The following is a 26,698-nucleotide window of genomic DNA, read 5'->3' on the forward strand; positions in this document are numbered from 1 at the left end:
ATGGGCGCGTCACCAGTAGTAGGTCCATGGCGATGGGTGATTCTCCTAGTAAGGACTGGCGTATGTTTCGTGTCCTTTGGCGTCCTGAAGTCCATGGGGTTGTTTATAGATGAGTTTGTTGACTACTTTGAATGCAGCACACGTGCAGCAGGTCTTGTCGTCAGCCTCCCATTCGCCTTTGGTAACGTATCAGGTAAGATTTGTTTTTTTGCCTTCTGTGAAAGTTTCAAACAAGAAAACTACCCAACATGTTTAAAAGTATCATCATGTAGAAATGTAAACATCCAAATTCAAATTACGCATATATTTTCATCACGATAATCGATTTTAGAGCACACTTTCTTTGGTCTATATTTGGTGTTCTTCAAGCTGCAGTTAACAATGAAGGTGTGACCAATCTTAAACATGAATTGTGCCTTTCCAGGGATCTTCACTGGAGTTCTACTGAAATTATTTGGAACGAGACCGCTGATGATGTTCAGTGGTGCAGTAGCTGCAGGATTTACCATCATAGCTGCAGTGGTATCGACGTCACTGGTCCATATTGCTTCGTGTTTCATCGTATGCAGTAAGTATTTATGGAATAACATGCTAACATCACAGAAGATTTGTGACAGACTGCAAGGATCTCGTTATTTTTCGATACAATCCATGCCATGTCCAATTGCTTCGAAAATATTTTATTTACTCGTTAGTTTTTCATTCTCCCAAACTCCGATTTCGAATCCCAAAAAGCATATGTTATATGATTATTCCGAAGACATAGTTTCCTTTTCTTGTAGGCATAAATTACTCTTCTTTAAATTACTCGTTTGTGAAGGGAAGAGAAAACATAAGTATTTTATATTTTTGTTAATCTGTGTAGGTTTTGGATATGCCATGATGCGAAATGCTTCAGTCGCAGTTCTGTTGAAACACTTCCCGGATAATTTCGCCTCCATGAATGGGATGAGTTTGATAGGAGGCCCTTTGGGTATGATGATCGTCCCTCCCGTGGTTCAGCAACTGATCCAGCTTTATGGCTGGCGAGGTGCTCTGGCTCTTCTCGGTGCTATGTCGGCAAATTATTGCGTCTTCGCTGCTCTGGTTAGACCTCTGCGTACCAGAAACTCCTACACACCGATAGCTGATGGTGAGCCGAACTCTACAACAAGCCAACCTCCCAACGAACCACTTTGGCACAAATTGAGACAAACGTTTGGAATAATCAGTGAGAAAATCGACCTCTTAAAGAGCGCTGGTGAACCGGGATTCTTTACCCTCCTGTTCGTTAGTTTCCTTGAGGGAACCTTATTCTGTGGTTGGCATATATTTCTCATCCCGAATGCTATTGCCCTGGGTTTCAATGAGACAATGTCGTCATTTCTGGCTACTTTTGCCGGCTTTGGAAGCGTGTTTGGGCGTCTTTTGTCCGGTTTTTTAATCGACCAAGGACTGCTGCAAGCACATTCCGTCTTGGCTCTGTCAGCTTTCTTGCTGGCCTTGGTTTTTCTCCTTGATCCCATCGCTGCACCATCATACGAGGCAGTTGCTACCCTCGCCACTATTGGCGGGTTTGCCATCGGAGTCGGCTATCCATTACTAATCGTCTTGTCGGTTAATTTTTATGAAGAGAGAAGAGTGTTTGCCCTGTCTTGGATGTTTTTGTTTACTGGTTTCGGTATGTCAGCAGGAGGTTTCGCAATCGGTAAGTGTAGAATCGTGCTTTATGATAATACAGCCCAATTCTTCTGTGATATTGCCGCTCCCTATAGACCGTTATTTTGGTTGCAAACATTGTTGACCAGGACTAGCATTTCGAACGGGCGGGCTTGTAGTATCACACCCACAATTTGTTTCGGACAAGTTTAACTCGTACACAAAAAAACACGTCGTAAAATCGACTAAAGTCTTCAATGTTCTTGTGAGTTTTAAAGCACTTGACTCCAACATGTACTCTGACTACACCATTAATATTTATTCAATTGACCACTGTCTCTATACTATGACGAATTGCAACGAACCCATCGATCGCTTATAGTATCGAAAGCATGGGCCGTATGAGAGGTCCTGCCTATTATATGAAACCTATTTCCTAAAAAAATGCGTAGACAAATGAGCAAGATGATAAATGTGCTGCCACTTAGTGACCCTAAAAACACCCGTTCTATTTCTAATCACTTCTTTGCCATCCTGCGTTATTCTTTTGTTTGTATATGTTGTATGCAGGTTGGATACATGACGTGACTGGTGATTATGGAGTTGCTTTCTGCACGATGGGAGTAACTTCTGTTGTCACGGGGTTGTTGTCATTGACGTTGAGACCTACTTGCTTCTCATGTAAAACTCAGGAGCGGGAGTAGGATTGAATGAACTCAAGGCAATTTTGTTTAACCTAACACGATTTTAAGGCTTTTGAACATTTTGAGTTCCGGTCTTGAGAGTCTCCTTACAGGCAGTGGACACTATTGGTAATTACTCAAAATAACTATTAGCATAACACCTTTCTTGGTGACCAGTAATGGGGAGAGGTTGATGGTATACAACATTGTGAGAAACGGCTCCCTCTGAAGTGAAGTAGTTTTCGAGAAAGAAGTAATTTTTCCACGAATTTGATTTCGAGACCTCAGATTTAGAATTTGAGGTCTCGAAATCAACCATCTAAACGCACACAACTTCGTGTGACATGGGTGTTTTTTCTTTCATTATTATCTCGCAACTTCGATGACCGATTGAGCTCAAATTTTCATAGGTTGGTTAATTCTTGCATATTTTGAGATACACCAACTATGAAGGCTAGTCTTTGACAATTACCAATAGTGTCCCCTGCCTTTAGTGACAAACCCATCTCTTATTCGTTTATACCATCGAATTTTGTTTGTTACACTGTGTTCTCGACGCACGACTCGCTTGATTGTACACAGCTACATGAGTTCAATCTTCACTATTTACTCACAAGTAGGTCGGGCTATATTTAAGTTCAGGTTTGGACTACATGGGTCGGGATACAAATTTGGTGTTTAAAGTTGTTCGGGCTACATTTAGGTACAGTTTTGTTCTTGGTCGAGCTAAAACTGAGTTCAAATTTTGAGCTACATTCAGGTGTGGGTACATTTCAAGCTTGGGCTACATTTAGGTTGAGCCACATATTGGTACAGTTATGTGGATGCAATAAATAAGTAGGTCTGGCTACATTAAGGGCTTGAGCTACCGTAAGGTACCACACACTCTTACATGCCCGTATGGTGCAAATGCACGTATCGTTATGAAAATAATTTTGCTTTATATTGTTTTAGTTTTTTAAATTTTTTTATTATCAATTTTCGCATATTCATTTAGAGCATATGAAGTTAGTTTTGTGAATCAGAACTGGCATGAAAAACGTCACACACTAAAACTACTTTTAACTGTGTAAAAGTCACCGTAAATCTATGATTTTGTTCGACTTGGTGCATTGGTAACCTCATCTAGTTTCAATAATTAAGTTTAGTGAATCGTTTGTGTGGTGTGGTATTCGAATGGCTGGTCCTAGTTATTCGGATGGACTCTTGCATACTCTGCAGGGCAGACCAAGGTATCCTCTGTAACATTTTCTGTTTGTTTTTTCCTCTTTTATTTATTCATAGGCCTCTTTTTTAATCATGCGAAACTGTATTTTATTGTAGTGTAGGCCTATATATATTTTTTTATTGCAGTGTGAATTTAGTCAAGTGTAGTTTAATTTATTTCATATTTCATTTGCATTAAATTTGTATGTATTTTTTCCTCTTTTCAGTAATTAACTGCCGTGTTTTACTACGTGTTATTTAAAAAAAATCGATTTGGTTGAGGCGTATTTTGTTGAATTGTGTGTTGCTGTTGACATCTTCTTTTTTATTCATTTTTATTTCATGCAAAACTGTTCTGTTCTATTTGTACCCTTTAAACGTTAATTAAAAAGGAGCATTGAACTGAACAAAGTAAACGGGCTAGAGGGAACAGAACAACAGTATACCTCCATAGAGAACCTCCCCCTTCCATCGGGGCGCTACTATAGAAAGTACGATGGGTGCACCAGTAGTAGGTCCATGGCGATGGGTGATTTTCCTAGTAAGGATGGGCGTAAGTTTCGTGTCCTTTGGCGTCCTGAAGTCCATGGGGTTGTTTATAGATGAGTTTGTTGAGTACTTTGAATGCAGCACACGTGCAGCAGGTCTTGTCGTTAGCCTCCCATTCACCATTGGTAGTGGAACAGGTAAGCTTTGTATTTCTGTCACCCTGTGGAAATTTAAACAAGAGAACTTACTATAATATGGAAACATAATGTAGCAATTTAAACATAACACCACAACATGCAGTTTTGATGGAAAGAGCACACTTTCTTTAATTACGTTTACTGTTCCGTCACAAAATACATGAGATAGTGAATATTTGACCTATATTATGCATTAATTTTGCTTTTCCAGGGATCCTCATTGGAGTTCTACTGGAAGTATTTGGAGCTAGACCGCTAATGATTATTAGCGGTGCGGTATTTGCTGTATCTCTGATCATAGCCGCAGTGGTATCGACATATCTAGTCCACATTGCTCTGTGTTTCATCGTAGGCAGTAAGTATTTATGGTATAACATGCTAACATCACAGAAGATTAGTGATCTTGTAATGATTCTAAATAGTCCATGTCATTTCCAATTGATTCGTAATTGATTCAACATTCCCCAAGTTACGTTTTCAAATCCCCCGAGCATCTGTCGTATGATTGTTCCAAAGACATCGTTTCATTTTCTTGCGGAAATTAATTTTACCGTTAGTTTTGTCTGCCATTCACGTTCACAAGAGTATGGCACGTTTGTGAAGGGAAGCCAAAACATATTTTATTTTTCAATAATCTGTGTAGGTTTGGGATATGCCATGATACGAAATGCTTCAGTCGCAGTTCTGTTGAAACACTTCCCGGATAATTTTGCCTCCATGAATGGGTTGAGTTTGATAGGAGGCCCTTTGGGTATGATGTTCGTCCCTCCCGTTGTTCAACAACTGATCCAGCTTTATGGCTGGCGAGGTGCTCTGGCTCTTTTCGGTGCTATGTCGGCAAATGTTTGCGTCCTCGCTTCTCTGGTAAGACCTCTGCGCACCAGAAACTCCTACACACCAATAGCTGATGGTGAGCCGAACTCTACAACTAACCCACCTCACAACGAGTCACTTTGGCACAAATTGAGACAAACGTTTGGAATAATAAGTGAGAAAATTTACCTCAAAATGTTCGTTGATGAACCTGGATTCGTCACCATCCAGATTGCTAGTTTCCTTGGGGAAGCCGTGTTCGGTGGTTGGCATATCTATCTCATTCCGAATGGTATTGCTCAGGGTTTCAATGAGACAATGTCATCTTTCCTGGCTACTTTTGCCGGTTTTGGAAATGTGTTTGGGCGCGTTTTGTCCGGATTTTTAATCGACCACGGACTGGTAAAAGCACACAATCTACTCGCTGTGTCATCTTTCCTGCTGGCCTTGGTGTGTCTCCTTGATCCTATCGCTGCACCATCATATGAGGCAGTTGCTACCCTCGCCACTCTTGGCGGGTTTTTCTTTGGAATCAGCTTTCCACTACTATTCGTCTTGTCGGTTAATATTCCTGAAGAGAGAAGAGTGTCTGCCATGGCTTGGATGTTGTTCTTCACTGGTTTCGGTATGTCAACAGGAGGTTTCGCAATCGGTAAGTGTAGAATCGTGCTTTATGATAATACAGCCCAAATGACATTACGAAACGTTCTTTTGAATGTGATACTGCCGCTCCCTATAGACCGTTATTTTGGTTGCAAATACTATTGACCAGGACCAGCATTTAGAACGGGCAGGCCTAGAGAATCATACCCACAATTTATTTCAGCAAAATTGACTCGTACATAAAAGAACACGTTTCGTACTCGAGTAACGTTTTCAATGTTCTCAGTGAGTGGGTACTTGACTAAGTGCACTCGGACTCCACTATTTTACACATATACACAGTCATACAGCCGTCGATTTCACAAAGAGTTAGGACTCGTCTTATATCGAGTTAGTCCTAACTTAGGATTAATCTAAAGGTCTGCATGCTACAGTGCAGGGTTGGGACTCGTCCTAAGTCATAATATCAGTCTTAAGTTAGGAAGAGTTTTGTGAAATCGACGGCAGGTGTATTATAACACATATCGGTTTAAAATGTGATGTAAGAACAGAAATCTGGAAAAGAAAGGAAGTCGAACGACATAATTATTTGCGACCGTTACTTTCGGGGCGGGCATAGTCGATTGACTATGTCCCGGGCATAGTCAACTATGACGTCATCTTGATAGAAAAAGGGTGCACAGCTTTTTCCACGACTCTATTTTTAACTAATCAGATTATAGAATTCTATGAGGTATATAACAATATTCATCATTCCAACGTTCAATTGACCATAGCCTCTATACTATGACGAATTGAAACGGCCACCAACCGTTCACTAGTTTCAAAATCATGGGCTGTAAAGACGACAGTGTAAGGCCGCCAGGGCTAGGGCTGTAGGTAGGATCTGCGTATGTACTGTATTTGTATTTGCACACATTTATTTCATTGCTGCCCTACATTTAAACTTACACATTTTACAAAGTTTTATAAATATATTCAAATTATGAGTAGTTTACAGTATTACATGAAAGTTTACAATGATTTAGATAGTTATATATTAGGAAGCTTTTAAAGTAGGACAACAATTAGGTTAGGGTGAAGCAGAGGCTTTTGTGCCTTAACCTATGAACAAACAAACAACATAAAATACTATACAGAAGAAAGAGAACACAAGACAGACTAGACAAACAGAATACACGACAGAGGCTAATATATGATGGTGAGTATGTTAACAATATACTTAAATAAACCTACAAATAAGCATCAAGAAGTTTTTTTTTATTTTCTTGTGAATGCAGGAAGAGTGATTGAAGATTTAATTGTGTAACTCAAATTATTCCAAAACATAACGCCACGTTGAACAAGACTATTTTGGTATAATGTTGTTCTCTGGCGGGAAACGAACAGGTTTTTCTTGGCAGTGCTACGAGTATAGTGTGAATGGATGTTGGAAGTTAGTGTGAAAAGTGAATTAGTGCAACTTGGCAATGCGTTATTCATAGCTTTATACATGATGTATGAAACCTATTTCCCATATTAAATGCGTAGAAAATGAGCAAGGTAACAATTGTGCTGCCACCTAGCGACCCTAAAAAAAACTTTCTATTTCTAATCACTTTTATGCCACCGTGTGTTATTCTTTTGTTTGTATATGCTGTATGCAGGTTGGATATATGACGTGACTGGTGACTATGGAGTTGCTTTCTGCACGATGGGAGTCATTTCTGTTGTCACGGGGTTGTTGTCATTGACGTTGAGACCTACTTGCTTCTCATGTAAAACTCAGGATCGGGAGTAGGATTATATGAACTCAAGGCAAATAATTTTGTTTAACCTAACACGATTTTAAGGCTTTTGAACATTTTGAGTTCCGGTCTTGAGAGTCTCCTTAATGAAAAACCCATCTCTAATGCGTTTATACCATCGAATTTTTGTTTGTCACACTGTGGTCTCAACGCATGACGTGCTTGATTGTACACAGCTATGATTTCACTCGTCACTATTTACCCACAAGTAGGTCGGGCAACATTGAGGTTCAGGTTTGGGCAACATTTAGGTCGGGGTACATTTGGATACAAATTTGGTGTTTAAAGTTGTTCGGGCTACATTTAGGGATAGGTTTTGTTCTTGGTTGAGCTAAAACTGGGTTCAAATTTTAACTACATTCAGGTGTGGGTACATTTGGATACAAGTTTGGTGCTACAGCTAGGTAGGGGATACATTTAGGTCGGGGCGACATCAAGGATCAAGCTTGGGCTACATTTAGGTTGAGCTACATATTGGTGCAGATATGTGGCTGCAATAAATAAATAGGTCTGGCTACATCTAGGGCTTGAGCTACCATAAGGTACCACACACTCTTATACGCCCGTATGGTGCACATGTACGACTCGTTATGAAAACAATTTTGCTTTGTATTGTTTTGTTTTTTGTTGTTTGTTTCATCAATATTTATAAGGTAGTGACATTTTCACGCATAATAAATTAAAGCAGTTAATAAGGCTCGGCAGTGGTGATTGACATATTTTATTGAAGTTAATTTTTTGAATCAGAACTGGCATGAACATCGTCACACACTTAACCTACTTTTATTTTTTAAAGTCACCGTAATATATAGTTTTGTTCGAATGGTTGGTCCTAGTTCGGATGGACTCCTGCATACCCTGCAGGGCAGACCAAGGACGTCCTCGGGCAATTTGTTTTGTTTGTGTTTTTTTATTTTTTTTATTGCAGTGTAATTTCAGTCAACTGCAGTTTAAAGCCATTGGACCCTTTCGGTAAACAGTATTGTCCAAGGCCCACACTTCGTGTATCCCAACTTCTATATCAAATAACAAACCTGTGAAAATTTGGGCTTAATCGGTCATCGGAGTCGGGAGAAAATAACGGGAAAACCCACCCTTGTATCCGCGCGTTTCGCCGTGTCATGACATGTGTTTAAAATAAATCCGTAATTCTCGTTAACGAGAATTGATATTGTTGTACTGTTTTCTCAAAAAGTAAAGCATTTCATGGAATAATATTTCAAGAGAAGTATTTCACCACTACCTTCTGTAAACCCTGTAAGTTATTTGTAAATCTGTGAACATTTTTATTTTTTTGTTCTGTACCGAAAGGGCCCAATGGCTTTAATTTATCTTATTTTTTCTTTTGCATTTTATTTCATGGATTTTTACCCTGTTCAAAACTTAACTGACGTGTTTTATTGTTAATTTGTTTTAATCCATTAAAAAAAATCGAATCGGTTGACAAGGGCTGATTTTATTGATTTCTTCGTTTCCGTTGAATATTTCTTTATTATTGTTTATATTTTATTTTATGCAAAACTGTTTTGTTTTATTGCACCGTTTTTTATATGTTAACATGATTATTCTTAAAAAGGGAGTATTGAATTAAACAAAGCAAACGGGCCAGAGGGAACAAAACAACAGCATACCTCCAGAAAGAATCTCCCTCTTCCAGCAGCGGGGCGCTAGAAACTACGATGGGTGCAGCAGCAGTTGGTCCATGGCGATGGGTGACTCTCCTAGTAAGGACTGGCGTATGTTTCGTGTCCTTTTGCGTCCTGAAGTTCGTGGGGGTGTTTACAGATGAGTTTGTTGAGTACTTTGAATGCAGCACACGTGTTGCAGGTCTTGTCGTTAGCCTCCAATTCACCTTTGGTGTAACAGGTAAGCATTATTCTGCTGCAGTATTTCACAGATAAAGCTCGCTTGCAAGAATGGGATGGGTTTGGCAGGAGGCTCTGTGGGTATGATGATCGTCCCTCTCGTGGTTCAGCAACTGATCCAGCTTTATGGTTGGCGAGGTGCTCTGGCTCTTCTCGGTGCTGTGTCGGCAAATGATTGCGTCCTCGCTGCTCTGATAAGACCTCTGCGTACCAGAAACTCTTACACACCTATAGCTGATGGCGAGCCGAGCTTTTCAACAAACCCACCTCCCAACGAGTCACTCTGGGACAACTGGAGACAAAGGTTCGGAGCAATGTGTGAGAAAATTGACCTAAAAATGTTTTTCGATGAACCGGGATTCGTCACCATCCAGATTATTAGTTTCACAGAGGCTTTCTTATTCTTTGGTTGGGATATCTATCTCATCCCAAATGGTATTTCTCTGGGGTTCAATGAGACAAGGGCATCATTCCTGGCTACTTTTGGCGGCTTTGGGAGCATGTTTGGGCGCCTTTTGACCGGATTCGTAATCGACCATGGACTTGTGCAAGAACAAAATCTCCTCGCTGGGTCGGCTTTCCTTTTGGCCCTCGTGTGCCTTCTTGATCCCATCGCTGCACCATCGTATGAGGCAGTTGCTGCCCTAGCCACTCTTGGAGGGTTGTGCACTGGAGTAATCTATCTTTTAACGATCGTCTTGTCAATTCGTTTTTCTGAAGAGAGAAGAGTGTCTGCCCTGTCTTGGATGCTGGTATTTTCCGGTTCTGGTATGTTAGCAGGAGGTTTCTTTTTTGGTGAGTATTATAGGCCCATTTTCATTTTAGGTACATAAGCCCACCTCAGCGGTCTCAGATGAGACCAGTGGGGCTAAACGATAGTCAAATTTGGAACTTCAAACTTTTGGACACTAGGTGGCAGCATACATTCCTGGTGGTGAGTCCGCTGCCACCCAGCGTCTACGAAAGATTCCCCCATCTATAAGTAAAAGGGAGCTTTCGATTTTGGAACGGTAGACACACAGGATGGTAGAAAATTCTAATCGTATTTTTCTCCCCACGGAAGATGGGGCAACCTAGTATCAATTGGCGTGTTTTTAATACTTTCTCATGTGGTGCACTTCAAACCAAGGATGCACTCGGTTGTGGTGTGAACAAAGACGGAAGGCGGAATGTATTGTGTACAAGAAGAGCGTACTATAGACACACTTGGTTGGTAAACAACACGCCCATTTATGCTAAGTGGCCTCATCTTTCCTCTGGGGGAGGGGGAATACGCGATAAGGGATTACTGATCATGATAAAAATCAGTGTAAAGTAGCGAAATAATAGATTGACGCTTAGGCCAAACTGAAGTAGTTTCCGTCTTGGAGAGATTGAGAACGACATTTGGGTGAAACAACGACATCCGGTCTTTACATACGACTGAGTTAACACGTTGGTATGGTTGTTAAGCGAGAGGGGTGTCACCGTTAGACTTGACTTAGGGCCCGTTCTCGTGCGAGAGGTCCCATATCATATCCGACGTCAAAATGTAGCTATCGTGATCCCGAGAATGGCAAGGCACAGGAGGTTTGGGGATGCCAGCCGCACAAAAGTTGTCCGATGTTTAGGCGATGGGACGGGGAATAAAAGGACCCTCACGGGACTTGGACTTGAGTAAATTCTATGTCACCTCGGGACTCGGACTTGAGTAAATTCTACGTCACCATGTGGTTCACAACATACAGGACGGGAGCATTCGAGCGTGAGCATCCGGACCACCGTGTTAAGCTATCTTCCGTAGTGTGTGCCTACCGTCCCAAATCGAAAGCTCCCTTACATTCAGTGTCATGGTTATTTTTTATTTTGTGCAGGTTGGATATATGACGTGACTGGTGATTATGGAGTTGCTTTCTGCACAATGGGCGTAATTTCTGCTGTCATGGGGATGTTGTCTTTGACGTTGAGGTCTACCTGCTTTCCGTGTAAAGCTCGGGAGTAAATAATATATTACTTTAGGTTAGGACGATTTTCGAAAACACGGCCTCGTCTTCGCCCAGAATAAAACACAACAATGGCAAACAGCCCTTATGTTTAAAGGCAGCGGACACTATTGGTAATTACCAATTGTAAATTTCCTTATAAGGAGTTTTCACCAGAGGCCTTACCCTTTCATAGCCGGGCCCAATTTTGTAGAGCTGCTAAGCACACAAATTTGCTTAGCATGAAATTTCTTCATTGATAAAAACAGGATTACCAACCAAACTTCCATTTGTTGCATATTGCTATTACTGGTATATTCAGCTGTTGTTTGCACATCCTGAAAATCACGTGAAAATTTGTCTTCAAAATTGGGCTCCGGAGGGGTGTTTTGTTGAAAGGAATAATAATTTAACAATTATATTGTTTGCGTTTTTTTTTTTTTTTTTTTACTTTTCGACTATTTAAAAAACATGTTTTGTTTGATCGAAAAGGTATCCACCAAGGGATTAAAAATGTGCCTGGCCGGTATTAAACACTCTGTTTAAAACCGGTTGCAGTCTGATTGCTGATAATTACCCTCGCCTCTGGCTCTGGTAATTATCGCAACCGGTATTAAACAACAGAGTGATAAAAATCGGTCAAGCACATATTTATTCCCCTAGTGAAAATGTAGCACAGGAGTGTTTGAAATGTTCCTGTCATACAACGCAAACTTGACTCCCATGAATGGCCGACCGTGTTAGTCGACGAGGTAAAAGGAAAACCACGCAATTTCGAGTAATACTTGTGTGAATCATTATCTAATTTTAAAATATATCTCTAATCCTACACTGCAAAAACGTTGGTCAAATTATTTGTTGGGCAAAGTAACTTCAACAATTATTGGTCAATAATTGCCCAACAAAACCAATAATTGGTGTTGTTGGGCAAACATTTTGTTTGCCAATTTTTTGTTTAAAAAGCGGAACAAAAGTTGGGCAAGTGTTGGGCAAATAATTCGTAATCTGAATTTATCATAACTGTTGGTTACACTTTTGCTTATTTATTGGGCAACTTTTTGGGTAACTTTAATTAATTTTGATTGTTGGTTAAAATGATGCACATCAGTTGGTCGAAATCATCCGATCATGCGCACTACGATCAAAGAGTTGCCCAAAAGTTGGGTATGGTATAAAAAACTGAACAGGAAACAAACTGTATTTAGTTAAAAACTAACCTTCCAAAGCATCTACAAACCACTGAGCACCCTCTCGATTTTGAGAGAGATGTCGAGGTCACAGCTCACTACCGTTTGCCATCGTGGAAAAGATATTTTCTATGCCTGGTTGTATGACGTATCACAGGAGAAACTGTAAATCAAAGGGTTAAATATATTCACCATTTGTTGGATAACACCGAAAAGGGTTAAATCATCGCCCAATAAGTGGATTATTGATAATGTATTAAATACCCAGAAAATGGGTAAACAAAATATTACCCAACTGTTGGTTAGCAAAATATACCCAACTATTGATGAGGAAATATACCCAATTATTTGGCAATCAGAGTGCCCAACTTTGATGGGTAATATTTTGCCCAAAAGTTGGAGGAGTTCACTATTCGCCCTTAATTGGGTAAAAGGTTGGGCATTTTTTTACCCAATTTTTTTACAGTGTATGCATTTTATAACAAACGGTTTCAAACGCTTTACAAAGACCAACTCGACTGATCCAAGGCAACGTGTTCCTTTAAAGCCATAATACACTTTCGGAACAGAAAAAAAAAATCACAGATAACTTACAGGGTTTGCAGAAGGTAATGGTAAAAGACTTCTCTTGAAATACTATTCCTTGAAATGCTTTACTTTTTGAGAAAACATTAAAACAATATCAATTCTCGACATCGAGAATTACGGATTTACAGTAAACACATGCGTGCGGAAACAAGGGTGGGTTTTCCCGTTATTTTCTCCCAACTCCGATGATCGATTGAGCCTAAATTTTCACAGGTTTGTTATTTTATATATAAAAAGTTGTGATACATGAAGTGTGAGCCTTGGACAACACCGTTTACTATAAGTGTCCACTGGCTTTAACTTTTCCGCACAACTCATTTACTAAAATAAACAATTCCCGGGTAATATTTGATAAGGACTAAGGATTTACAGGGGGAGGGGGCTCATAATGGCCTTACATATTGCTTGTTCAGGTTTCTTTTGCTGTCGCCGAGATCACAACCACAACTTCTGGAGAAAAGATATACATTTTTTTTAAAGCAAAATTCTGTATAAAAATAAACAGCTTTGAACAAGATTCGTAAAGTTGCCCCAGTTCTCCATTTAGATGTTGTGCCTTTTAATTGGGGACGTAAGGTTGGATTTATACCTCAGATTAAATAGTTATCTCGCAACTCCGACGACCAATCGAGCTCAAATTGTCACAGGTTTGTTATTTTATGCATTATGTTGAGATACACCACGTGAGAAGACTGGTCTTTGACAATTACCATTAGTGTCCATCAGTGTCTTTAAATACGGTAAAACAAACAACTACAATTTTTCACAAACCATAAAATAGGAAACGGTGTTTAAAGCTTTGCATGGTGTGGAGAATAAGAGTACAAAATATGAATAGTAAACTTGCGGGTACAACCAACCAATCTATAAATAAACTGCAAATGAAACATAGAATAAATTAAACTCCACTTTAACGGGATTTCACTGCGATTAAAATTGCATTGAAGGGTTTGGCATCATAAAAAAACAGGCCAATGAATAAATGATTAACCAAAACACGCAAGAGAATTTGCCGGAAGATGTCCTTGGGCTGTCCTGCAGGGTCTGCAAGAGACCACCCAAAAATAGGACCAACAAATTAAACAACAAGAGTGATTCACTATAAAATTATAATGATTAAAACTAGAAAAGTGTATCAATGCACCAATTTGTACAAAACCATTGATCATTGTGACTGTATAAAGTTTAAAACAGTTTAAAGAGTGAACCACACACAAATTGAACTTCAATTTTTTTTTTATTCAATCACCATTGCTGAGGGCCTTCTCTTGATAATGAATAAAACACGTCACTGGGTGTTATAGATCAATTATTAATCAAACTTAACTTCTGATTTTCTGCCAACAGGATTTATTCGATTATATTGACTATTTAATCATAGTATACTTATAACGCGCATTGTCTGTCACAGGTAACATTCTTTGTAGAGGAACCCTTTCAAACGTTTCAGAAAGGCGTTCCAAAGTCGCGCCGACCCAAATTCTGAATTAAAGACAGTGGAAACAATTGGTAATTGTCAAAGACTAGTCTTCACAGTTGGTGTATCTCAACATATGCATAAAGTAACAAACCTGTGAAAATTTGAGCTCAATCGGTTGTCGAAGTTGCGAGATAATAATGAAAGAAAAAACACACTTGTCGTACGAAGTTGTGTGCTTTCTGATGCTTGATTTCGAGGCCTCAAATTCTAAACTTGAGGTCTCGAAATCAAATTCGTGGAAATTTACATCTTTCTTGAAAACTATGTCACTTCAGAGGGAGCTGTTTCTCACAATGTTTTATACTATCAACCTCTCCCCATTACTCGTAATCAAGAAAGGTTTTATGATGATAATTATTTTGAGTAATTACCAATAGTGTCCACTGCCTTTAAGTTATGAAAGTTCGACGTCTGAAACAGTGAGGAGCGACTGGACGCGCTAGAAACCGAAAGGTCGACTGTTGCAGTTGTTCAAAACTACTCTAGAGCGCCTTGGTTTCAAACGTCGAACTTGTCATGAGCCGAGCCAATGAAAAGGTTATGTTTAGTTCGCCTGTCGGAAACACATTTTTTTTTAGTCAACCTAGAGTCGCTCCTAATTAGTTTTGGTTCGGCGCGACTCTGGCGCGCCTGTCTGAAACGGGTGTAACATCTAGGAATTAACAAAACAAAATTAACAGAAGGAACAAACAGCTGATTAAAGGAGATGGCTTTTGAATTCATTCTTGGAAGTGTGGAAAGAAATATCTTTTCTCAGATTGATGGGGAGCTCGTGATTTCCATAGGGAGGCACCAGAACGACAGAACGTTTTCCCAAGGAGTGATGAGAGAGAGAGGGGGGTGGGGGGGGGGGGGTGGGGGGCACTCGAAGAAGGTTTGTGTCCAAGGAACGGAGGCGTCGGTGCGGTTCATGGCGTTGTAGCAGCTCTTGTAGGTTGGTTTATGCTGTGCCATGGAGAGTGCGAGAAACACAGAGCCAACACCTTGAATACTATCCGTTGATGTACAGGAAGCCAGTGAGGTTCATTGATGACAAGGGATATATGTGCGAAGATCTTCTGGTAAGTGTAACTAATCTGGCGGCGGAGTTCTGAAGGCGCAGAAGGCGATGAATTTGATAATCTGGTAAAGTGAATCAGGCTAGCGTTATCAAAGTCCAGTCGAGAAGATATGAGAGAGTGAACCAATCATTCGGTCGTCTTGCGAGTAAGGTACTTGTGGATGTGTGACAGATTAATGTAACTGAATCAATGACAGTAGCACCCAGATGAAAACGAAAATACATAATGGTATTAAACGCTTCCGTGATAGGTTTTCAATAGGACACTCAATTTTGACCGGAACTGAAATTTCACCTGGCCTTGGGTTCCTTTAATCCAACGCCCGATTCTGAGTTTTACATGGAAAGCAAGTAGGTCTCAACGTCACAGACAACATCCCCATGACAGCAGAAATTACTCCCATCGTGCAGAAAGCAACCCCATAGTCACCAGTCACGTCATATATCCAACCTGCATGCAGCATATACGAAAATATAAAACGCAGTGCATAAATATGATTAGAAATAAAAATGGATATTTTTTTCGGGGGGGGGGGGGTCGCTAGGTAGCAGCAGATTTCCTAGGTAAAACCACTGTAGACTTATTCGCTTTGCGAAAGTAGGGCCATGCAACTTAGTCTTACGACCTGGTGTGACGTTTTGCATCGCAAAGTGCCAATAAATCAGTCGATGCTTGGCCGAAGTCCGACGGGACATCGCAAATATCGGGCGGGTGCCGGGCCAACAGAAGGTTACAGTTTTACACATAGTTTACCACGCATGCAAGGCCATCGTACGAGTGCCTGATGGACACCAAACGGTAAATTTGCCCAGTATTCGACCCCATTTCCGCCATAGTAGCGTGAAGGACACTTTTAATTGTGACTGGAACCGCCCTATGGCACGATCTTTCGCCGATCTCTACTGGACGCTCAAGTCCTACACGCTGCCTGGCCTCCGTTTTAATTGTGACTTGGGCATAAATGAAAACTCTCGTCAACAATGTTTGGAAACAAAATACAAGTCTAGAGAGCGGCGGTACCACAAAAGAAAGTTTACAGCAACTTGGGTTAGGAGGAAAGAAAACAACTGAATTGGGTGCTTATAATCTTTTGTTCAAAAGTTTACATGTACTGGAACACTTACCGATTATGAAACCTCCTACTGACGCTCCGGAACCAGTGAATAAAAACATCCAAGATAGGGCAGACACTATTTTCTTTTCATGAAAATTAACCGACAAGACTATCATTAATGGATAGAGTACTCCAAAGAAAAACCCACCAAGAGTAGCGAGGGTAGCAACTGCCTCATATGATGGTGCAGCGATAGGATCAAGGAGACACACCAAGGCCAGCAGGAATGACGACCCAGCGAGTAGATTATGTGCTTGCAGCAATCCTTGGTCGATTAAAAATCCGGACAAAACGCGCCCAAGTATGGTTCCAGAGCCGGCAAAAGTAGCCAGGAATGATGACCTTGTCTCATTGAAACCCAGAGCAATACCATTCGGGATGAGAAAGATATGCCAACCACAGAACAAGGTACCCTCGAGGAAACTAACGAATAGGAGGGTAACGAATCCCGGTTCATCAACGAACATTTGGAGGCAAAGTTTATCACTGATTATTCCAAACGTTTGTCTCAATTTGTGCCAAAGTGATTCGTTGGGAGGTGGATTAGTTGAAGAGCTCGGCTCACCATCAGCTATAGGTGTGTAGGAGTTTTTGGTACGCAGAGGTCTTACCAGAGCAGCGAAGACGCAATAATTTGCCGACATAGCACCAAGAAGGGCCAGAGCACCTCGCCAGCCATAAAGCTGGATCAGTTGCTGAACCACGGGAGGGACGATCATCATACCCACAGGGCCTCCTATCAAACTCACCCCATTCATGGAAGCGAAATTATCCGGGAAATATTGCAACAGAACTGCGACTGAAACAGTTTGCATAATGGAGAATCCAAAACCTTGGGACACAAATTGAAAAAATAATGAACAATATTTGACAAACAACATAACATTGACGGTAAAGCATATCTAGTGTGTTTCAATAAAACCGAGTTTGAACATTAAACTAATAGATTTTCTTCCTCTCACAAACAAGTCATTTGATTTGATTTGTAAATGGCAGGATGATTTTTATTATTGAAAAATTGATGTCCACATTGATGTAAATTGTTATAGTTTCTTCTCTTTTTTTTCTTCTATTTTTGTTCCCAAAAGCAAACATAAGAATAACTAAACTAGATTGCATTCGTGCACAAATGCAGAGCTGTTTCGTTTATAACATTTCCAAGTTACTCAACTGAATTTGAAATTCCTTTTGTATTTCAAGCAGTTATGACCTATGTAGTCTATTCAAAAAAGGAATGAAGATTATACCATGTTCAGTTAGCAATTTTTTATTTAAAGGTGCAAAATTGAAAAAAACATAAAAACCATGTGATGACGTCATCATAACGTCATTTCACAATTTAAAGAAGTTGCGGATATCTAATAACCTATTAAGTTTCAACATAATCGCATTTATACTTCAGGAGTTACGCGATGTGGCATAAAATTATTTGGATTATACCATGTTCAGATCGCAATTTACGTGTTTAAAAAGGTGCAAAAATGGTAAAAATCGAAAAAAATCATGTGATAACGTGATCATGACGTCATTTCACAATTCACGAGAAAGTGCCAATATCTAACAACCTACTAAGTTTCTACATATTCGCTTTTTTACTTCGAGAGTTATTTGACTTCAAGAAGTGCACCTTTAATGCCGCGTCATGTGACCCCCGATGACGTCATTGATCTGAAACTTCACACATATGATGCCTGCCTGACAGTTAACGTGTGTGTACAATTTAAAGTGATTACATAAAATTTCACCACAGACATCTTCAAAAAGTCAATTTTGAAGAGTTTTCAACCTGCCGCTAGAGGGCGCTATTGCAATTTGTGACGTTATCAATAGTTTTTGTTTACATGCCCACCCTTGCAGACACTACCATCGTTGAAACCAACTTCATAACTTTTTGTCATTTTTGAATAAGAGGGCACTTCCGGTTTCGACCGGAAGTTGAGGTCATGTGAGGTCACGCATACAACATAACGTGAAGACCTAATTTATTCCAACCCAATCCCGTAAACAAAATCGGTCTTTTGTGGCTGATTTGATATAGATTTTCAAATGTTTAAAATTTAAAGATTTAAGATGGCGTCACGTGACCGGTGATGACGTCATCATGACATTGTTGCTTTAGGATCATCATTGCATCATTACCTTCCATCCCTGAAAGTTTCATTGCAGTTGCTCTTTAGGAACTATGCAAAAAATCGCGAGTACTGAACATGACAAATAAATAAAAGCTGTTTCGCTGCGCTCTGCTACGAAACAGCTAATAAGAAAGCAAGTATAAGACGATTTGGTCTATAAAAAAACGTTTGTAACGGTTTGTTATAAAATGCATATCGTTGGAAAGACGTTTTAAAAGTAGAATACAATGATCCACACAAATTTGCTACGAAATTGCGTGGTTGTCCATTTACTTTGCGAACTAACACGGTCGGCCATTTATGGTAGTCAAAATGTGACTCTCACAAATGGCCGACCGTGTTAGTCGTCGAGGTAAAAAGGAACCGTGCAATTTCGAGGCATGTTTGTGTGGATTATTGTATTCTACTTTTACATCTTTCTACAAATGCATTTTAACACAAACGGTAACCAACGCTTTTCAAAGACCAACTCGACCGATTATAAAGTCAACTTGTTCCCATAATCCCTTTGCCAGGTTCCTTTTGTATTATAAAGAACAGCAACACGCCGCGAAATCCTTAAAAAAAAGGTAGATAAATAATTAAAAAATACTTACTACAAACAACGAAACACAGAGCAATGTGGGAAAATTTCGTCGATACCACTGCGGCTATGATGAGAGACACAGAAATTAACGCACCACTGAAAATCATTAGCAGTTTAGTTCCCATTATTCTCTGTAAAACTCCAGTGAAGATCCCTGGAAAAGCAAAATTTGCGGTCAACATTGGTCACACTTTCATTCTCATTTTCAATTTGTACAAGAACAGCAATATAAATCATTGAACTTGTTGTCTTTCCATATATGAACACTGATTGTTGTTTTGTAATGTTTAAGTTTCTCCATGTTTCCACAAAGTAAGTTATATTGTTTTAAACTTCCACATGGTGAAAATAAATATAAAGCTTACCTGTTACCATACCAATTGTGAATGGGAGGCTTACGACAAGACCTGCTGCACGAGTGCTGCATTCAAAGTACTCAATGAACTCATCTATAAACACCCCCATGGACTTGAGAACGCCAAAGGACACGAAACATACGCCCGTATTTACTAGGAGAATCACCCATCGCCATGGACCTACAACTGGTGCACCCATCGTAGTTTCTAGCTCCCCGCTGGAAGAGGAAGGTTCTCTCTGGAGGTATGCTATTGTTTTGTTCCCTCTGGCCCGATCACCTCGTTCAATTCAATGATCGTTCTCTGCGGTGGACGTCTTTATCCACCATGATATGTACCGGTTGGAGTATTCTATGTTTATTAAGTTGCAATTCGGGATTTTCACAAAACAGTTGCTTTCAACGACATTGACCAACCTTTGGTGTCCGTACATGTCAACTAGTTATGCCGCGCGCACGAGTATTCAGTTTTAATTGATTTAGTATTTGCACCGTTTGTCACGGTCTGTGGCTATCTGGTGTGCTTAGCTATCCAGTTGACGTAGCCGGTCAGTCAAGTGGGCTCAGTTTTCAGGCGTGCTCGGACAGCACGTCGACAAAATCGGCGGATATTTTCCACTGCGCCCCTCTTGCGAGTCGTTATGTGTGGTCCATTTACGATTCCCTGATTCTTCTCTGTTCAACCAAATTCTCTTGGTCCATTTTAATAGCAGGACAATCTGTCTCCCTGTTCAGATGCATTGTTTATTATTAACATATATTTACCTAGCTTGTACCACAGATCAGCTTAACAGAAAAAACACCCTATAATTTTTTTTTTTTTCAATAAAACACTAATTAATATGGAATGAAAAAAATATTATTAAAATGCAAATGAAAAACACAATTAATTAAACGTCGCTAAATTGAAACTACACGAACAAATAAATACGCGTTAACAATAAAGTACCCTTTTCCAAGGTGAACAATAGGCATAGGAATAAACAAATAATAAGAAGAACAAAACCAGCAAAAAACCAGAAGTCCTTGGTCTGTCCTACAGGGTCTGCCAAACCACCCAAACTAGGACCAGCCATTTAAAGTTATCTTCATATAAATTGAACATTTACCCCCCCCCCCAAAAAAAAAAAACCGTTGCGGTAAATGTTGACAAAAAGAGATACAATCCTAAAACCAAATGTAAAATTGTTGCCAAAACGAGTCGAGCATGTGCACAACTATATACGAACAAACGCAAGCAAATACGAGTGTGCGGTTCCTAATTGTATCCACAGCCCTAAGTGTAGCCAGACCTATTGAAGCAGCCACACATCTATACCGAAATGAAGCCTGACCTAAATGTTACCCGAGCTTGAACCTTAAGCTTTAGCCGACCTAATTTTAGCTCAAAAATTTAAGAACACATCTAGCCCTGACTTAAACGTAGCCCCAAAATTGAACCCAGTTGTAGCTCAACGTAGCCACAAACCTGTACCTTAATGTAGCCCCACCTAATTCTATCACCAAACTTAAACCCAAATGTGGCCCGAAATAAATGTAGTCCAAACCAGAATCTGAGTGTAGCCCCGACCTACTTGTGGGGTTGTAATGAAAATGGGAAACCATGTAGTCTTTATGCAAGCACGTTATACGACAAGACCAGAGTGTGAAAACGAAAATACATAATACGTAAAATAATAGGTTTTCATTGAGGACACTCAATTGACCGGAACTCAAAATTTTCACAGGTTTGAAAGTATCTCTTTGTTGATTTAATCAATCCTTCTCCAGATCCTGAGTTTTACATGGAAAGCAAGTAGGTCTCAACGTCAAAGACAACACCCCCATGATAGCAGAAAATACTCCCATCGTGCAAAAAGCAACTCCATAGTCACCAGTCACGTCATATATCCAACCTGCATACAACATACACAAACAAATGAATAACACGGTGGCAAAATAGTGATTAGAAATCGAAAGGGAGATTTTTGGGGAGTCGCTTGGTGGCAGCAGACTTATTAGGTTAAACCACAGTAGACTAGACTTACCGATCTGCGAAGTCGTACGTGCCATGCAACTCAGACTTAAAGACACTGAACACTATTGGTAGTTGTTAAAGACTAGTCTTCACAGTTGGTGTATCTCAACATATGCATAAAATAGCAAATAGCAATCGGTCGTCGCAGTTGCGAGATAATAATGAATGAAAAAACACCCTTGTCACACGAAGTTGTGTGCTTTCAGATGCTTGGTTTCGAGACCTCAAATTCGTAATCTGAGGTCTCGAAATAAAATTCGTGGAAAATTTCCTCTTTCTCGAAAACTACATTACTTCAGAGGGAGTCGTTTCTCACAATGTTTTATATTATAACACCCCTTGCAAGTATTCTGCCTGCTCATTGGTTTAGAGCGCGTCACATGACATGTCTTAGTTTTGCTAGACGACGGCCGTGTGATAGTGCGTCGGTTTGCCATGCGCTAGTCCGAAGACTAGCACACGGCGCCGTGTGCTAGTCCGACAGACTAGCACACGGCGTGCAGTACCCAGACGTCCGTTGCGTGTACGAGGATGATAAATTAATAGTCTGTAACCATTTCGGATTGCACGACACTACATGCAACACAGTAAGTAAAAGTGTTTGCAGTCTGTATTCGCGTCGTCCGTGGATTGTAGCATTCAGGTCTGTAACTTAATAATAATAGTACAGTAGTTAGAAATGCTTGGGGTGTTATAAAACAAATATTGACTGCTTTTACTCGTGCAATGGTTAAAAACTATGACTCCCTCGGTGATCCCCGGAGCGTTCTGTTTTCCCTCGGCTTCGCCTCGGGAAAATAGAACGCTCCGGGGATCACCTCGGGAGTCATAGTTTTAACCATAGCACTCGAAGCAGTCAATATTTGTATACTATCAACCTCTCCCTATTACTCGTAATCAAGAAAGGTTTTATGATAATAATTATTTTGAGTAATTACCAATAGTGTCCACTGCCTTTAAGACCTGGTGTGACGTTTTGCATCGCAAACTGCCAATAAATCGGTCGATGCTTGGCCAATGTCCAGCAGGACATCGCAAACATCGGGCGGGTGACGGACCAACAGAAGGTTACAGTTTTACACATACCACAAAAAGGAAGGCAATCGTAAGAGTGCGTGCCGGACACCAAACGATAAATGGGCCCAGAATTTGACCCCATTTCCGTCATAGCAGCGTGAAGGACACTTTTATTTGTGACTGTGACCGACCTATGGCACGATCTTTCGCCGATCTCTACTACGTAACACGCTGGAGTCGTACACGCTGCCTGGCCTCCGTTTTAATTGTGACGTATAAGTAATAATGAAAACCTCGTCAACAAAATCTATGGAGCGGCGGTACCACAAAAGAAATTTACAGCAGGTTGGCAATGTAGGAAAGAAAACAATTGAATTGTGTGCTTTTCATCTTTTGTTCAAAAGTTATATATATATTGGAAATGAAGCTGCACTTACCGATAATGAAACCTCCTGCTGACAGTCCGAAACCACTGAATAAAAACATCCAAGACAGGGCAGACACTCTTCTCTCTTCGGGAAAATTAACCGACAAGACCATGAGTAATGGATAGATTACCCCAAAGAAAAACCCACCAAGAGTAGCGATGGTAGCAACTGCCTCATATGATGGTGCAGCGATAGGATCAAGGAAACACACCAAGGCCAGCAGGAAAGATGACACAGCGAAGAGGTTGTGTTCTTGCACCAGTCCATGGTCGATTAAAAATCCGGACAAAATGCGCCCAAACATAGTTCCAAAGCCGGCAAAAGTAGCCAGGAATGATGACCTTGTCTCATTGAAACCCAGAGCAATACCATTCGGGATGAGATAGATATGCCAACCAAAGAACAAGATACCCTCAACGAAATTGATAATTTGGGTGGTGACGAATCCCGGTTCATCAAAGAACATTTGTAGGTCAATTTCCTCACACATTGCTCCGAACCTTTGTCTCCAGTTGTCCCAGAGTGACTCGTTGGGAGGTGGGTTTGTTGTAGAGCTCGGCTCACCATCAGCTATCGGTTTGTAGGAGTTTCTGGTACGCAGAGGTCTAACCAGAGAAGCGAAGACGCAAAAATTTGCAGACATAGCACCGAACAGAGCAAGAGCACCTCGCCAACCATAAAGCTGAATTAGTTGCTGAACCACGGGAGGGACGACCATCATACCCAAAGGGCCTCCTGTCAAACTCACCCCATTCATGGAAGCGAAATTATCCGGGAAATATTGCAACAGAACTGCGACTGAAACAGTTTGCATAATGGAGAATCCAAAACCTAGGGACACAAAGTGAAAATGATTATTTGAGAAACAATATGATAACGACCGTGTAAATCATGTCTAGTGTGTTTCGAGAAAACTGAGTTTGAACGTTAAATTGACAGATTTTCTTATATTCACAATCAATTAATTTTATGTGATTTGTAAATGGCATGATGATTTTTATGATTAAAATATTGATGTCCACATTCATTTGAAACATAATGTCTTCGGAATATTTCTAGCACAATATTAAGGCAGATCCTTTTTTTGATGGAAAGTCGAAGAAGGTACCTAAAAGACACGCATACCTCGAGGAGCATTTGCCAAACGTGAAAAAAATTCGGGTAAGTGTTAACTTTGAGGGCATGCTTTAAGCTTTATGCCAAGCGTCACGATTTTTTGTTGGGCACTGCATGCAATTCACCGTGCAGGGTAATCCGGGTGGACCGTCCGCACAGCAGCCACAGTGCATGCAGTCTGCTCGGTGACCGTCGGGCTGTACGTAGACATCATACCGATCAGGTCCCAGACGTGTAGTGTACGGGGCCAGACTACACATTTTCTCTTCAAATATCGCACCTCGATTGACGTCACGAACAGCGCCCTCTCGGGTCGGGGCCTACTCTTAAATTTGTAAATAACAGAAAAACTAATTTTTTAGAACCTTAGTTCACTGTTTATTTTACATTCCGCTCATCAAAACACATATCTTAGTGACAAAAGCTTTATTTTAACAAAATACCACTTCCAAGTGACTTTAAACGAATTTTCCATGATATTAGCAGTTTCTTCTTATATAGTTTATAGTTTCTTCTTTGTTATAGTTTCTTCTTTTGTCTTTCTATTTTGTTCCCAAAAGTAAACATCGCGATATGATACACTCTTTTAGTTACTTTCTTTATTTAGATGTGTATTCGTATTCCATCATAAAATCTTTCGCTCGGCCAGGCTCATTTTGAAGAGGAAACAATCATGGCACGTATATGAAAGCAGTATACAATAATTCATCCAAGATACAGTAATTAGACTACCAAGAGAATATTCGTTTTACGAATGCGGGCATCTTTTTTCTCATACTCCGGTATTCGTTCCGAATTAACGCTGCATTATGGATATTCCGTTAATCCTTATGCCAGGTTCCTTTTGTGTATTAAAGATAAGCAACACGCCGCGCAAACCTAAAAAACGGTAGATTAATAATAACAAATACTTACTACAAGCAACGAAACACAGAGCAATGTGGACAAACGTCGTCGATACCACTGCGGCTATGATGAGAGACACAGAAAATACCGCACCACTGAAAATCATTAGCAGTTTAGTTCCCATTATTCTCAGTAAAACTCCAGTGAAGATCCCTGGAAAAGCAAAACTTGTGGTCAACATTGGTCACACTTTCATTCTCATTTTCAAGTTGTTAAAGAACAGCAAACTAAATCATTGAACTTGTTGTCTTTCCATGAACACCGGTTGTTGTTTTGTATTGTTAATTTCTACATAATGTTTCTACGAAGTAAGTTCTCTTGTTTGAAACCTCCACATGGTGAAAAAAATACAAAGCTTACCTGTTACCATACCAATGGTGAATGGGAGGCTAACGACAAGACCTGCTGCAAGTGTGCTGCATTCAAAGTATTCAACAAACTCATCTATAAACACCCCCATGGACTTGATGATGCCAAATGACAAGAAACATACGGCCGTCCGTACTAGGAGAATCACCCATCGCCATGGACCTACTGCTGGTGCACCCATCGAAGTTTCGAGCGCCCTCCCTGAGGTATGCTGGGTTTTGTTTTTTTTACCTCTGGCTGATCACCTCGTTCAATTGAATGATCTTTATCTGCGATGGACGTCTTTATCCACCTTGATATGTACCGGTTGGAGTCTTTTTTGTTTATTAAGTAGCAATTTTCACAAAACAGTTGCTTTCACGACATTGAACAACCTTTGGTACATGGCAATTAGTTATGCTGCGGCTACGAGTATTCAGTTTTAATTGATTTAGTATTTGCACCGTTTGTCACGATCTGAGGCTATCTGGTGTGCTTAGCTATCCGGGTGACGTAGCCGGTCAGTCAAGTGGGCTCAGTTTTCAGGCGTGCTCGGACAGCAGGTTGACAAAATCGGCGGATATTTTCCACTGCGCCCCTCTTGCGAGTAGTTATGTGTGGTCCGTTTACAATTCCCTGATTGTTCTGTGTTCAGCCACATTCTCTTGGCCCATTTAGCAGGATAATGTCTGTCTACCAAGTGTGGCTGTTCATACACACTGTTTATTATTAACATATATTGACCTGATTTGTAACACATATAAGCTAAACGGAGAAAACACCCTCCACATCAAAAACAAGACACGTAGTTTTATTATAATGTCGATTAAAGTATGCATTAATAAATTAATTAAAATCAATAAAACACTGTTTAACTTGAAAAAAAAATGCAAATGAAAAACATAAGTAATTAATCTACGTATAAATGAAACTACACGGCAAAAAAATACGTGTTAACAATAAAGCACACTTTTCCAGGATGAAAAAATAGGCCTAGGAATAATAAAAGAAGAAAAAACAAAGCCCGGAAACTTGACCGAGGACCAGCCTTTTAAAGTTATCTTCATGTAAACTGAACATTTACCCAAAGAAAACGTGTAGCCAGACCAACTGAAGTTGCC

At 40.2% G+C, this 26,698-nt stretch overlaps 4 protein-coding genes and 1 pseudogene across 4 annotated transcripts; 3 read left to right on the top strand and 2 right to left on the bottom strand.

Moving 5' to 3' along the window:
- On the top strand, positions 1–2,342 carry LOC139936649 (monocarboxylate transporter 13-like). Its single transcript, XM_071931505.1, has 4 exons — positions 1–193; positions 425–568; positions 866–1,687; positions 2,209–2,342. The coding sequence occupies exons 1-4, from the start codon at positions 1–3 to the stop codon at positions 2,340–2,342; spliced, it is 1,293 nt and encodes a 430-aa protein (XP_071787606.1).
- Positions 2,343–4,023: 1,681 nt separating this feature from the next.
- LOC139936740 (monocarboxylate transporter 9-like) lies at positions 4,024–7,409 on the top strand. The gene is made up of 4 exons (XM_071931642.1): positions 4,024–4,213; positions 4,425–4,568; positions 4,857–5,678; positions 7,276–7,409. Exons 1-4 carry the CDS (start codon positions 4,024–4,026, stop codon positions 7,407–7,409), a joined length of 1,290 nt encoding a protein of 429 aa, XP_071787743.1.
- A 1,686-nt stretch (positions 7,410–9,095) lies between these two features.
- LOC139936432 (monocarboxylate transporter 12-like) lies at positions 9,096–11,262 on the top strand (annotated as a pseudogene).
- Positions 11,263–15,868: 4,606 nt separating this feature from the next.
- Positions 15,869–19,945, bottom strand: LOC139936433 (monocarboxylate transporter 12-like). Its single transcript, XM_071931252.1, has 4 exons — positions 19,756–19,945; positions 19,401–19,544; positions 16,683–17,504; positions 15,869–16,008 (listed from the first exon to the last, which is right to left on the bottom strand). Exons 1-4 carry the CDS (start codon positions 19,943–19,945, stop codon positions 15,869–15,871), a joined length of 1,296 nt encoding a protein of 431 aa, XP_071787353.1.
- Positions 19,946–21,357: 1,412 nt separating this feature from the next.
- On the bottom strand, positions 21,358–25,779 carry LOC139936690 (monocarboxylate transporter 12-like). The gene is made up of 4 exons (XM_071931560.1): positions 25,590–25,779; positions 25,239–25,382; positions 23,217–24,038; positions 21,358–21,640 (listed from the first exon to the last, which is right to left on the bottom strand). The coding sequence occupies exons 1-4, from the start codon at positions 25,777–25,779 to the stop codon at positions 21,501–21,503; spliced, it is 1,296 nt and encodes a 431-aa protein (XP_071787661.1). The 3' UTR covers positions 21,358–21,500.
- Between the last annotated feature and the right edge of the window lie 919 nt (positions 25,780–26,698).

This window comes from Asterias amurensis, chromosome 4 (assembly GCF_032118995.1).
Source record: "Asterias amurensis chromosome 4, ASM3211899v1".
Taxonomy (NCBI): domain Eukaryota; kingdom Metazoa; phylum Echinodermata; class Asteroidea; order Forcipulatida; family Asteriidae; genus Asterias; species Asterias amurensis.

What these genes read in the sequence shown, in the direction of transcription:
- LOC139936433 (XM_071931252.1), bottom strand. Translation starts at nt 19,945, where the DNA reads ATGGGTGCACCAGTTGTAGGTCCATGGCGATGGGTGATTCTCCTAGTA. An exon ending in CACAATTGGTATGGTAACAG is followed by an intron (nt 19,545 to 19,755) that starts GTAAGCTTTATA and finishes TTGCTTTTCCAG; the next exon opens with GGATCTTCACTGGAGTTTTA. An exon ending in TCTGTGTTTCGTTGTTTGTA is followed by an intron (nt 17,505 to 19,400) that starts GTAAGTATTTTT and finishes TTGTGTCCCAAG; the next exon opens with GTTTTGGATTCTCCATTATG.
- LOC139936690 (XM_071931560.1), bottom strand. Translation starts at nt 25,779, where the DNA reads ATGGGTGCACCAGCAGTAGGTCCATGGCGATGGGTGATTCTCCTAGTA. An exon ending in CACCATTGGTATGGTAACAG is followed by an intron (nt 25,383 to 25,589) that starts GTAAGCTTTGTA and finishes TTGCTTTTCCAG; the next exon opens with GGATCTTCACTGGAGTTTTA. An exon ending in AGCAGGAGGTTTCATTATCG is followed by an intron (nt 21,641 to 23,216) that starts GTAAGTGCAGCT and finishes TGTTGTATGCAG; the next exon opens with GTTGGATATATGACGTGACT.
- LOC139936649 (XM_071931505.1), top strand. Translation starts at nt 1, where the DNA reads ATGGGCGCGTCACCAGTAGTAGGTCCATGGCGATGGGTGATTCTCCTA. An exon ending in CGCCTTTGGTAACGTATCAG is followed by an intron (nt 194 to 424) that starts GTAAGATTTGTT and finishes GTGCCTTTCCAG; the next exon opens with GGATCTTCACTGGAGTTCTA. An exon ending in AGCAGGAGGTTTCGCAATCG is followed by an intron (nt 1,688 to 2,208) that starts GTAAGTGTAGAA and finishes TGTTGTATGCAG; the next exon opens with GTTGGATACATGACGTGACT.
- LOC139936740 (XM_071931642.1), top strand. Translation starts at nt 4,024, where the DNA reads ATGGGTGCACCAGTAGTAGGTCCATGGCGATGGGTGATTTTCCTAGTA. An exon ending in TCTGTGTTTCATCGTAGGCA is followed by an intron (nt 4,569 to 4,856) that starts GTAAGTATTTAT and finishes TAATCTGTGTAG; the next exon opens with GTTTGGGATATGCCATGATA. An exon ending in AACAGGAGGTTTCGCAATCG is followed by an intron (nt 5,679 to 7,275) that starts GTAAGTGTAGAA and finishes TGCTGTATGCAG; the next exon opens with GTTGGATATATGACGTGACT.